Source organism: Pongo pygmaeus, chromosome 6 (genome assembly GCF_028885625.2).
Source record: "Pongo pygmaeus isolate AG05252 chromosome 6, NHGRI_mPonPyg2-v2.0_pri, whole genome shotgun sequence".
Taxonomy (NCBI): domain Eukaryota; kingdom Metazoa; phylum Chordata; class Mammalia; order Primates; family Hominidae; genus Pongo; species Pongo pygmaeus.
This window is the reverse complement of record NC_072379.2, coordinates 130,332,883-130,346,611: the sequence shown is the minus strand read 5'-3', so window position 1 is coordinate 130,346,611 and position 13,729 is coordinate 130,332,883. Positions and strand designations below refer to the sequence as shown.

The following is a 13,729-nucleotide window of genomic DNA, read 5'->3' as shown; positions in this document are numbered from 1 at the left end:
AAATGAATGAGCCCGGCCAAAACCAAAAGAATGACCGAGCCAACCTGTAGACTCATGAGCAAATAAATGCTTATTACTATATGCCTATATTACTATATGCCACTGAAGTTTTGTGAGTGCTTGTAATGTAATAAACAGTGTAAACGATAACTGAAACAAAGGCTGAAGCTAACCACAGGGTTTAAGCAGAGGTGTCACAGGGTCAAATATGGTATTTGGGGGACTTGTTTTTGGTTTTTTTTGTTTTGTTTTTTTTTTTTTTGAGACAGAGTCTCAGTCTGTCGACCAGGCTGGAGCGCAGTGGCGCCATCTCGGCTCACTGCAAGCTCCGCCTCCTGGGTTCAAGGGATTCTCCTGCCTCAGCCTCCCAGGTAGCTGGGATTACAGGCACCTGCTACCATGCCCAGCTAGTTTCTATTTTTAGTACATATGGGGTTCCACCATGTTGGTCAGGCTGGTCTTGAACTACTAAGCTCAGGTGATCCGCCAGCCTCGCTCTCCCAAAGTGCTGGAATTACAGGCATGAGCCACTGTGCCTGGCCTTGTTTTTGTTTTGAGACAGGGTCTTGCTCTGTCACCGAGGCTGGAGGCAATGACACTGTAATGGTTCACTGCAGTCTCCACCTCCAGTCCTCAAGCAGTCCTCCTGCCTTGGCCTCCCAAAGTACTGTGATTATAGGTGTAAGCCACCACACTGAGCCCAAATATGCTTTTTAAAGACTGTGTTGGTGAACACAGAATAGGTCAACAATGGAGACATAAAAAGCGTAAGAAACCATAAAGTTGAAAAAACTGCTAAAAGGAATGGAGAGGAAAAGACATTTGAAATGTGGTATTGGATGACCTGTTGGATCACGCCAGGCACTTGGAGAACTGTTGGATCTTAGGCACTAATTAGACACATTCACTGAAGAAGAGGGAGGATTTTAGGATGAAACCTAGGCTTAATACAAGAATAATTACAGATGTCATCACTTTAGATTTACAATACTTTAGTAGAAAAAAGTTAGTTTTTTTTTTTTTATTTAAGATTTGTCTTTCGTTGTTGAAGACAGAAATAATCATTTCAGAAAACAGTACTTCAATACTGAAAAAGGAAGGCCACTTACACATACTTTCCCGGGGTAAGAAAAGTAAATCAGAATTTCAACATTTATTTGAAAAAATAAAAACTGTCCAGTGATTAATCTCTGGAGAGTTTTTATTAACATAGTTTCAGAGTAAGCAAGAACCTAGTTCCCCAGGATTAAAGACACAGCACTAGATCTTTGGAAATGGCCTTCCTAGATCAAAATCAGTGGGTTATGAATTAGGCCTTTTAATCTCCTTTTCATTTAAGGCTCCTACTGTTTTGTTATAGTTCATTTTTCACTTTATATCCTGAAACACTTTAAATGGAGAGTGCAATTAAAATGTTCTATAAAGATTTGAAAAAAATAATAAATGAATTAATATTTGCTTTATTCCAGGATATAATCATGCATTTAATTCAAAGCCATAAACCTAAGCCATCTTATTCACTATGGAAATGCTTTATGTATATGTGCATACACAGATATGCACATGCATACATATATACAATTTTAATTAAAAATAATATGTATCAGCCAGGCGCGGTGGCTCATGCCTGTAATCCCAGTACTTTGGGAGGCCGAGGCGGGCGGATCACGAGGTCAGGAGATCGAGACCATCCTGGATAACACGGTGAAACCCCGTCTCTACTAAAATACAAAAAAAAATTCGCTGGGCGTGGTGGCAGACGCCTGTAGTCCCAGCTACTCGGGAGGCTGAGGCAGGAGAATGGCGTGAACCTGGGAGGCGGAGCTTGCAGTGAGTCGAGATGGTGCCACTGCACTCCAGCCTGGGCGACAGAGCAAGACTCCACCTCAAAAAAAAAAAAAAAAAAAATATATATATATATATACATATATATATAAAATTTATGAAAACTGACATATAGTAAAATAACAGGAGCCAAAATAGTGAGATAGCGAGTGTCAAAAACACAATATTCCAGAAGAAATAAAAATAAGATGAACATTAAAAATAAGAATAGAGGTAGTGGAGACATAAGCAAAAAAGACAGTTACACAGTTACATTTCTAGGCTAAAGCAGTTTAAAAACAAAATGATATAAAAATCCCCATTTCTCTCTCTCTGTCTCTATAAAACAGATTTGGTTGTATATCAGTAGCTGAAGAGCCAGTTATAGAAGCTGAAATTCAAGAGTACTTAAAAAAACTTGTTTACCACAAATTCTATTGCTACTACTGCTGATAGACATTAGTGAAGAATACAATCATGCCGAAAAACAAGTGCACATCTACGCCCCTTCTGTAATATAGATGTATGAAAAGTCTGAGAACTTGCCTCTTTTTCAGTGTCTCTAGAGATACATGTCCACTGGTTCTCCTTCACACTGTACGCCCAGAAGTCAGCAAGATCTTGTGTTCCATCCCAGCCACCAAACAAATAAACAGTCTCTATGAAAATCAGAAAAATATGTGTAAAAAAATAAAGGACAAAATAAGCGTAAGCACCCAAACCTAGCCAGCTGTTTCTAAGGCCACTTAAGAAGATACATCTAAATAAATTTTAAAATAAAAATTTTAACCTGGTAACTTTCTCAAATATATACTAGACTAGTATTTCCTAGGCATGAATATATGAAAAGGATGCTGCAGAACCACTATTTTGAGAGATTTATAAAAATACAGATAACTAGGAGGCATGTCCCAAGATTCTGATTCCACAGGTTTTCAATGGGTAAAAACGGGTCTGTATTTGTAAAGTAGCCCAGAAAAATTTAACGTGCAGCTGGTTTGGAGTTTCTGTGTTTGGCCTTGAAAACTTTACATTTACCAGCTTTTTAATAATGCAGCCACTTTTTATCCACTATGGAATTTTTTAAATTCAGATTCTAAAAAATAAAAACCCCAGAGGAATATATAGTGTAAAAGTACAGCATAAGAACATTTAGCTGTTTTTGAAAAAAGTCATATTAAAGGCAATTTCTCTCTATTGCTATATCAAAAACAATGGTTAAAACTAGCTTTAAGTTAAAATTAGATATCTTAAGAAAAAGTGATCCATAGCTTTGATATTCCTATAAAAACTGGGAGAAATTTTTCCAGATATATTGTGGTACGTTTAAGTCATCAGAAATTATCCTTTAAGTCATTCTAAGTATCTTGAGAATTTGGTTTCTTCTGACTCTGAAATGTCTATTATATTCACAGACTTTATCACTGACAAAACTGATTTTCTTGTTCAGTGAATAATGAATCTTTACATATAACATTGTGTATCATAGATCCTTCTTTATTTTTATTATTTATTTATTTATTTTGAGACAAGGTCTCTCTCTGTTGCCCATGCTGGAGTGCAGTGGTGCAATCATGGCTCACTGCAGCCTCCTGGGTTCAAGCAATCCCCCCACCCCAGCCTCTCGAGTAGCTAGGACTACAATAATATGCCACCATGCCCAGCTAACTTTTTTTGGGGGGGTGGGGGGGTACAGACAGGGGCTCACTATGTTGTCCAGGATGGTATTGAACTCCTGGCCTCAAGCAATCCTCCCACCTCAGCCTCCCAAAGTACCACAATTATAGGCATGAGCCACCCCATTCAGCCCCTTCTTCATGCAATAATAGTGCGTTTCCAATTTGGCACGGTGGCTCATGCCTGTAATCCCAGCACTTTGAGGGGCTGAGGCGGGTGGATCACGAGGTCAGGTGTTTGAGACCAGTCTGGCCAACATAGTGAAACCCCGTCTCTACTAAAAATACAAAAAAATCAGCCAGGTGTGGTGATGGGCACCTGTAATCCCACCTATTCAGGAGGCTGAGGCAGGAGAATCACTTGAACCTGGGAGGCGGAGGTTGCAGGGAGCTGAGATCACACCACTGCACTCCAGCCTGGGGTGACAGTGTGAGACTCTGTCTCAAAAAATAAAAAATAAAAAAAATAGTTGTTTCCTTTCTTCAAATATTTCCCCCTTTGTAACTGTTTTAAGTCTACCAGTTGTATAAGCCCACCAATTACTATCTTTTAATGTTAAATAAAACACTATATGAAAACTGTAAAGTCATGTACTCTCTAACTAACACGCTTTAGGCCTGTACATACGGAAGCTGTCATCTAAGTTACATCCCACCATGCACGGTTACAATTCAAAGTGTACTTGGAAATACTAGAAGACTGTTTAAGAAAACCTTTTGCCATTCACAGAGTTAGGCTATCTTCTACAAGATTTCTGTCATATTTGCATATAATTTCAAACTCTAAGTAAATTTTTCAAGTGATTTGTCTCTTCTATCCCCCAAATACCATGGGAAATAAAAAAAATGCTTCACTGCTTTCTGGATAAGAACAGGCCACTGGAGCAGGACTGAGTTCTAGTACTAACTGGGTGATCAGTACAGGTCATTTAAACCCCCTAGGTTTTAGTTTTTTTCATCTGCAAAACTCTCAGTGTTGTGAAGTCCTTCAGATATAAGTTATATGAGGCCAGGCAGGGTGGCTCATCTGAGGTCGAGAGTTTGAGACCAGCCTGGTCAACATGGTGAAATCCCGTCTCTATCAAAAATACAAAAATTAGCCTGGCATGGTGGCACACGTCTGTAATCCCAGCTACTCAAGAGGCTGAGGCAGGAGAATCGCTTGAACCCAGGAGGTGGAGGCTGCAGTGAGCTGAGATCGCACCACTGCACTCCAGCCTGGGCAACACAGAGAGACTCCATCTAAAAAAAAAAAGTTACATGAAAACATTCCGAAGGCTGTCAAGTACAAACATCATTTCTACCTTTAAAATATACATAAAAATGAAAAGTACTCTGTATTTACTAAGTACAATAAAAATGATATTATAACTGACTACATGTCTAATTCAGTACGTAAAACTCTTTTGGCACTGTATAAGTGTGAAATAATGCCAATTATTTTAAACTACAAAAAAACTGTCCTATCTTGGAACTATAAAACAATCCATTATCATCGGTTAAGTAACATTCTGTTTCCAAAATGGCACACAGTAATACTCAGACACATAATTTTACAGAAAAAAAAAAAATTAAAGAATTTTCATCTGGCTTAAAAATTATTTGCCAAGTCCTCACTATAAAGGAAATTAACCCTGTTAAATTCTGAAGCCTGGAGAGGGGGTATGTAACTAAAATAGCAATAGCAATTGACTTTTTGTTTTATAGTGTTTCTGGGCACCCTCTGGATAAGGTTACCCTGGTTCATTAACTTTAATAACCCTTCCTTTTGGGCTCTGGGTTCTCAATGTTCTTTCTGAAAAGCAGGTCTCTTTGTACGCATAAATTCTCACAGAAAAGAAAACCCACATTTCCACAACAGCCTCATTGATAGCTGAGCAAAATAAAATCTGGCACGCAGTAAGCATCCTAATGGAATTAAGCCAAGATGTCATTCCTATCCATGAAAGCTTTGTGGTCCCAGCTGAAGTTTAATAGTAAAATTAAATGAATTGGATGGAAACTGAGCCTTCTGACATACCTGAATGAAAATGCGTAACAAAAATTTTAATTAATTCATCTAATTATTTAAGTCATGCAAAGAAGAACTATTATCCAGAAACAGACACCAGAAAAGGTATTATTTAATGCACAAAGGATATCAAAGACTTTTAAAAATTATGGATATAATTGGAGAGAACTGTAGAGAGAAGGAAGTAGAAAAGAGAAAAAAGAAAGCATTAATATTTGCAGTAGGGTAGTAGATTGGCTTACGGAAGCCCATTCTCATGCATATAGGTTCTATAATAATTCATGTACATCTGGGGTAGTACGATCTTCTTCAAGGAGCAACCCCTTCACCCCTTCTCTATATTTTTTCTGAATGGGATATAGGCTATCCCATTTCTCCCAGCACTTTGAGGAATGTTTATTCAACACTTTTTGAGTACTGAGAATTCGCAAAGCACTTTAGAGAATTCAAAAGAAAGAAGACATAGTCCCCAGTCCCTATCCTCAAGGAACTTACAGTCTAGTCAAGAATATCAAAAGGCAAATAGATCAACATAACGCAGGGCAGACTAAATGTCATAAGAAAGGTAAACAAGGTAAAAAGCACCATGAGGGTTCAAAAGAGGGAAGACAGTATATCTGGCTGAGGGGACTCAGAAGAGATTTCATGGTGACAGTGGTATTTGACCTATGCACCAGCAGGAAGGCAGGATACAGAACAAAAAAAAAGAGGGCTTTTCAAACAGAGTAAAAAGAATAGCAAAAGTATAGAGACAGAAAAACACATCAAAAGTGTTTTAACGAACATGTACTCTAGTCAGGCAGATCTTGGCTACGATCCTGGCTCTATCACCACAGCTATGTGACCACCACACAGTTCCTTAACTATTGGTTTCTTAATCTCTAAGATGTGATACAGTATCTATCCCATAAAGCTGCTGTGAGAATTAAATTAAATTAAATAATGCATGTTAAATGGTTAAACTGTGTGATGAATAAATACACTGTTTGATTTAAAAGAACACACAGGTAGGAGGTGGAGAGGAGGTTAAAAGGCAGGTGTGTCCAGATCATGGAAGGGATTAAATAACAGGATAAAGACTTTGAACTTGACTCCACACAGACAGTGGAGAAGCCACAGAAGATCTTAGGCAGAGGGGTAGCAAGGTAACATCTGAACTTGCAGCATACAGGACTGACTGAAGGAGTTGAGAATGACAGAGATTGGAGGTAAAGTGGCCAGTAATAGCCTATGTTCGAAACGGCAAACAAATTTCGTTCTAAAACACTGAGTCAATCAATCACCAATCAATCTATTTTTCATTACTTAGGCCACAAAAACTAAAATTCAACCATATTCTTTGGTATAGTACATGTACCAATTTGGTACCAGTATAAAACAAACCCTGGAGCTACCGACTACCAGTAGTACCAATCTACACATCTTATATGCACTAAAAATAATGTAGAAATGTAAGGTATATAGAGACATCTCAGTGTCTTTTTGCACACTGGAACAGGCTTTTTATTTTTAGTGCCCAAGTGCAATATCTGTCTTCTACTTTGATTTTTAGGATAAATCAGACTGTGCTGATTGCATAATCCTCCACAAGATGGCACACTACTTTTGTAATTAAATCAGTTTTTCCACTCTGACACTGTATAGGATGTGTATACTACACATTGACATAGCCTGGGCCCAAAACTTAGACAAAATTCATGTATCAAAAAGAAGAGGCAGAGGAAAGGTTAACAGGCTGGTGAAAGAAGTTACCTTAATTCTTAGTTTAGACACCGAGAGAAAAAATTTTTTTAAAAAAAGGTTTTAAGAAACAAATTCATCTTTAAGATAGAAACAAAACTCTATAATATTTAGATGAAGAGTTTGAATCCTTCTAAAAGTGAAGTTTAGTAAGACTTAAATTAACATGACAATTTTTGAAGACAGAAATATTTTTGAATTTTTTGAAGAGGGGAAAAATATTTTATATGCTCTCTACCTTTCCCTTCTTAAGCCATCCCCTTGAAGTATCATGAGCCAGCAGATTATCAACTGGATTCACTGCCTCCCTTTTTAAATAGAACTGTATTCTTACATAAAGCTATGATTACAACACTATCTAAATCTTTTGGGTGAATTCAAAATAGAGTTACTTTCCTTACTAAAAGGCTGAATGTTATGCCTATGACAATATACTTTGTATTCTTAATGTAGTCTGCATTTCAGAATTCCTTTCTGTTAACAGTGTAAAAGAAAGATGCACATTACTTTCAGAAGCACAGCCATATGAATAAATTTGTAATAGCAACCAAAACCCATGTTTAGGCACTCCCTTCAAAAGTTTCTTTAAGGAACATCAAGAAAAACTATGTGGTACCACATGTAAAAAAATAAAAGCACTTTCAGGCCGGACGTGGTGGCTCACTCCAGTAATCCCAGCACTTTGGGAGGCTGAGGCAGGCGGATCGCCTGAGGTCGGGAGTTCGAGACCAGCATGACCAACATGGAGAAAGCCTGCCTCTATTAAAAATACAAAATTAGCCGGGCGTGGTGGCACATGCCTGTAATCCCAGCTACTCAGGAGGCTGAGGCAGGAGAATCACTTGAACCCAGGACGTGGAGGTAGCGGTGAGCTGAGACTGTGCCATTGCACTCCAGCCTGGACAACAAGAGTGAAACTCCGTCTCAAAAAATAAATAAATAAATAAAAATAATAATAAATAAAAGCACTTTCATATAATAGCTACAGAACAGTTAAAGGTTCAAATTTCTACAGAAGGGCTCTTCCAAGTGACAAGCAACTCTCCACCAACTTCTTTTGTAGATACCAAATATTAGAGCTTTGCCTAAGTCTTCATACCTATTCTGATTGAGAAAGAAGAAAAAGGCTTAAACTGTAGGTTCTCAAAATGTAATTAGAGTTACACAACAAGGAACAGCCTAACACAATGGAAATTTATTAATATATTTCTAACTCAGCAGACTTCCACACTGAAACAAAACAGACACGGCTTTTCTCTTTCTATTCACTGTTCTTTTCCCAGTCGAAACCCAAGTCACAGTTGAAGAATCTTAAGTGGAGAGCTGCCAGGTATAGGGATTACAATTAATAAAACTGATCCAGTAGGACAAATTCAGTAGGACAAAATACAACATTCCTTCTCTACCATGGCATGAATGATAGGATTCCCTTAGGAGGGAAGAAAGCTTTGAAAATTAAATAATAAAATTTGTGCCATCATACACCTTTTAAAATGGTCACTGTATCCTTAGAGAAGACAGCAATATGGGGGGAAAAAAAAACCCTACAGACTAAAAAAAGAAAATAAAATCTAGGTACTATTAAGTTTCTAATATCTAAGAAAACAAGGTATATGAAACACCAGGAAGCAACAATTGCTTTAAAATATAAGCCATGTTAAATAAGCTGAAATTAACTTTATGAGTTTTACTCTAGTGAAGGTGTTCTTTTTTAAAAAAAATTTCTGGAGACAGAATCTTGCTCTGTCGCCTGGACTGGAGTGCAGTGGCACAATCATAGCTCACTGCAGCCTCGAACTTCTGGGCTCAAGCCATCCTCCTCAAGCCTCAGCCTCCCACAGAGCTGGGACTACAGGCACGTGTCACCATGCCTGGCTAACTAAAAAAAATATTTTGTAGAGACAGAGGTCTTGCTGTGTCGCCCAGGCTGATCTCGAACTCGCAGCCTCAAGTGATCCTTCCACCTCAGCATCCCAAAACTCTGGGATTATAGGTATGAGCTACCATGTCTGGCCAGTGTTCTTAATTCTGTGAGTTAATAAGAGTCTCTTTGATTATCTGAAGCCACGGATTCTCTTCCTAGAAAAAATTTGCAAATAGACAACATGTTGCACCTAACTTCAACAGATAAAGAATCCTTGTGCTAGAAAACTTTAAAATGCATACTTAAAGTAATAACTGGGCTTCTTTAAACTATATTTTACTACTTACGCACCAATTTTGTTAACATGGAATTTCCTGGTTGTTCAAACTCTACTTAGAGAAAGTTATTCTTCATTACTAAACTTATCTGATGTTCATCAAGAAAATTCTTATATGCACTTTAGTATTTTGTCTCAAAAATATTATAAATAAATTTATGGTGTCCCTTCCTAAGGCAACAATTATATAAAAGATTAAACAAATATACCACAATAACACTGGTTTTTTAGAATGTGGAATTATGAGTGAGTTACTTTTTCCCCTCAACACTGCTTTTCAAATTGTTTTAAACTTTTTCACAAACTTTTTAATTACTTTAAAACATTTCCATAGTGAAATTTTGTCAAATTATGCAAAAAACACACAAAAGAAAATTCCTTTGAGTTATATAAAATTCTCTCAGCATAATTAATCACTGCTGCATATTAATATATGGCATATCAAATGCATGTTATATAAATAATATATGCACATATAAAATACATTATTTCATTTAACTCTCACAATTACTTAGTTTATTATCACCATTTTAATCAATACAATTCATTCAAGATCGAATAAGAAGTCAGGGGTAGAGCCAGGATTCAATCTCAGGGATGTCAGACACCCATCTCTCCTTCCCACAAACTTAACACCTACCTATTATATTTGGCTGCCATATCATTTAAGATCTGACTAGAAAGGTTCTTTCAAAGATTGATGATAAATACGATCTCTTTGAAAGTGATTAAGATCAACCTGATAATTAAGGTAACTGCTGATCAATAACAGGGCTATGGTACCTAAATGATTAAATAGATACTTAGAGTATATGAAAGCCCTCAGTAAATTATGCTACTAATAGTCATAATAGAAATACAGAAGAAATTTTGGAGAGAAAAACCCAAGGATACACCAGATTCTGCACTTGAGCCCAAACCAAGTTCAGAAAGCAACAAATTTTACTTTAACAAATGCAAAGCTCTATATTTAGTTTTTCTACCTAGATCCCGAGGTAATGATAATTACAGCTTTGGGAAGCATAGTCTAAATGGTATAAGAAGTAGAATCCGAAAATTTAAATATGTTCGAATATAACCAATAAAACAGATCCACCACAGAAAATATTAGTATAATAAATGACATAATAACCTGATCTACTTATCAAGGTTTACAGCAGTATCTGAATACAGTTTCCAGGTAAATATTTTTCTTTCTACTCAAAGGAAAATGAATTTTAAAACTTTGATCCAATCCAACAAATATTTAGTGCACATCTACTCCATTGTAGGCTCTATAGTCATAAAAATAAATAAGGCAAGATCCTTGTCCTTCCCCCCTTGTCCATGGGGGCTGGGAAGCTGGAGAGACAGCAATGGTATATACAACACCTATGTCAACAACTCTAAAACAATGTGGAAATTATTGTACTAATAATGGTTTGAACAGTGTTACATAAATGTAGAGGGAATTATTACTTTGGTTAGATCTATCTCCTGAACCTCAAACTAATATATCCAACTGCTTACTTGACACACCTATGTAGATGTCTAATTGGCATCTCAGACTTAACTTGTCTAAACTCAAGTTGCTGAACAACCCACCATATTGGATCCTCTTGTTGTACCCATCTTAGAGAATGGTTACACCATTTTTCTAATTGCTCAGGTCAAAACTTCAAGTCATCCTTAGCTTCTTTTTCTCACACTCCTCATCCAGTTCATCAAAAAATCCTGTCAGCTCTATATGATACCTTTTTTTTTCTAGTTTCTCTCTCTCTCTCCCTGCCACCATGTGCTCCTCCTCTCTCTTTTTCTCTTTCAACTTCTCATACTCACTAATAGCTACTCTTTCATAAGCAGCCAGCTGATGGGCTCATTCCACATACTATCTTTTTTTTTTATTATACTTTAAGTTTTAGGGTACATGTGCACAACATGCAGGTTTGTTACACATGTATACATTTGCCATGTTGGTGTGCTGCATTTATATGATACCTTTTAAAATACATCCAAAATGTGACCAATTTTCAACATTACTACTACCATTCTAGTATAAGCCAATGCTATAATCACTTCTCAGGTGAGCAATAGGCTCCTTAAAGGACTCGCTGCCCTTCACTCAATTTGTTTTGTTAAAATGCAAGGTCAGTTCATAGCATTTCTTAAACCCAACAGTGGCTTCCCACTTCAGTTAGCATATAGGTTAAATCCTAAACAAAGTCCTAAAAAACTCAACACAGTTTGTGCCCCCAGCTATTTCTCTGATTTCACCTCTTCCCACTCTCTTTCTCTGACTTCACCTCTTCCCACTCTCTTTCTCACATACCTCTGATCTAGCAACAAAAATTCTGGAAAAAAACCAAGAGTAGTAGAAAGGTGGCAACGTTTTACTTTGTAATAATATCAGTTCAATAATGAATATCACCTGTATGAAGACACTTTATTTGAATACCTGATTCAGAAGTACTTACCATAAAATGTCAATTAAGATAGGGATTAAGTCCCTTAAGAATATCTGTAATGAGGCCAGGCACGATGGCTCATGTATGTAATCCTGGCGCTTTGGGAGGCCGAGGCAGGATGATCACCTGAGGTCAGAAGTTCAAGACCAGCCTGGCCAACATGGCACAAGAGTGTCCTACCAAAAATACAAAAATTAGCTGGGCGGGAGCCTGTAATCCCAGCTACTCGGGAGGCTGAGGCAGGAGAATCACTTGAACCCTGGAGGCAGAGGTTGCAGTGAGCCGAGATCATGCCACTGCACTCCAGCCTGGGCAACAGAGCGAGACTCTGTCTCAAAAAAAAAAAAAAAAAAAAAAAATCTATATATATACACACATATATATGTAATGAATCTTCCCAGAAAACTACACAAAGACAAAAATTTTGCACACCATTTAAAGACTATGATGGGCTCCCTTAAAATCTATTCATGAAGCTTCATGTAAACAAACATGAAATAGCCAAAGGATAGAGAACAGAAGAAAAAATCGACAGCAATGGCTAGCTGAAATAAAAGACTGGGAATGCCAAGGCGTGAAAGTTGTTAGACTTCTGAAGTGTTTTCTGATTTCTTTTGTTTTCTCTTGATCAGATTCCTGGATTACCCACACTCACAACCAGAGACCTGTTTAATTTAACCTGAACCGTAATTTCAGTCTTGTGAAAGTTCAGAGCTTTTCCTATTGAGTCCCAGGGTATCTTTCCTCATATTTCTCTCTGCTTCCAGACACTGGAATCCACAGAAGTTGCCTCACTACTGTCCTACCTCAGTTTGAACCCCAAACCTAATTGTCTCACCAGTATCTACCAAAAAATAAATAAATAAAAATCAACTCCCAGATCAATTTTACTAGAGAAAACTTCTGAGAATTTGGTGAGTAAAGACAGAGTCATGTCATGAAATGTGGCATTCGGCCATCCTGCTGGCTCTACCACTTATCTCAAGCTTGTCCAGCCTGCGGCCCACGGGCTGCATGAGGCCCAGAATGGCTTTCAATGTGGCCCAACACAAACTTGTAAACTTTCTTAAAACATTATGAGACTTTTTTTGTGATTTTTTTTTAAAGCTCATAAGCTATTGTTAGTGTATTTTATGTGTGTCCAAGACAATTCTTCTTCCAATGTGGCCCAGGAAAGCCAAAAGATTGAACACCCCTGATTTATTTCTCTTTTATTTATTTATTTATTTTTGAGACGAAGTCTTGCTCTTGTCTCCCAGGCTGGAGTGTGATGGCGCAATCTCGCCTCACTGCAACCTCCGCCTCCCGGGTTCAAGTGATTCTCCTGCCTCGGCCCCCCGAGTAGCTGGGATTACAGGCGCCTGCCACCATGCCCGGCTAATTTTTGTATTTTTAGTAGAGACGGGGTTTTACCATGTTGGCCAGGCTGGTCTAGAACTCCTGACCTCAGGTGATCCACCTGCCTCGGTCTCCCAAAATGCTGGGATTACAGGCGTGAGCCACTGTGCCCGGCCATTTCTTTCTATTTTTTGTTCCCTTTCTCTGGTCCTAACGAGACAATTTCTCTTAGTGTTACAAAAATAGTTCCTTCTACAATCAGGTCTCAGTATTTTACTTTGTACTCCAAAGGACCTTCACAAATAAATACAGTTCTCTTCCTAAAAAGAATGCTATTGAGTAAAATTTTCTCCAACTTATAATTAAGTAGAAATTTTAAAAATACATTTTAAATAAAAAAATTTTAAATCACTGGTAATTGTACCACCAGACGTAACTAAGGTCAATATTTTGGTATGTGTCCTTCTAGTCTTCCCCTCTATAGTGAATGATAAA

The 13,729-nt window shown here is 37.6% G+C and overlaps 1 protein-coding gene across 9 annotated transcripts in view; it reads right to left on the bottom strand.

The window, feature by feature from the left end:
• Positions 1-13,729, bottom strand: part of MKLN1 (muskelin 1) — a 399,844-nt gene that overhangs the window by 72,859 nt on the left and 313,256 nt on the right. For all 9 annotated transcript variants that reach the window (XM_063667815.1, XM_063667819.1, XM_054495363.2 and 6 more), the window contains one exon: positions 2,371-2,483. In XM_063667815.1, coding sequence (XP_063523885.1) covers positions 2,371-2,483 — 113 coding nt within the window. The remainder of the gene's footprint in view (positions 1-2,370; positions 2,484-13,729) is intronic.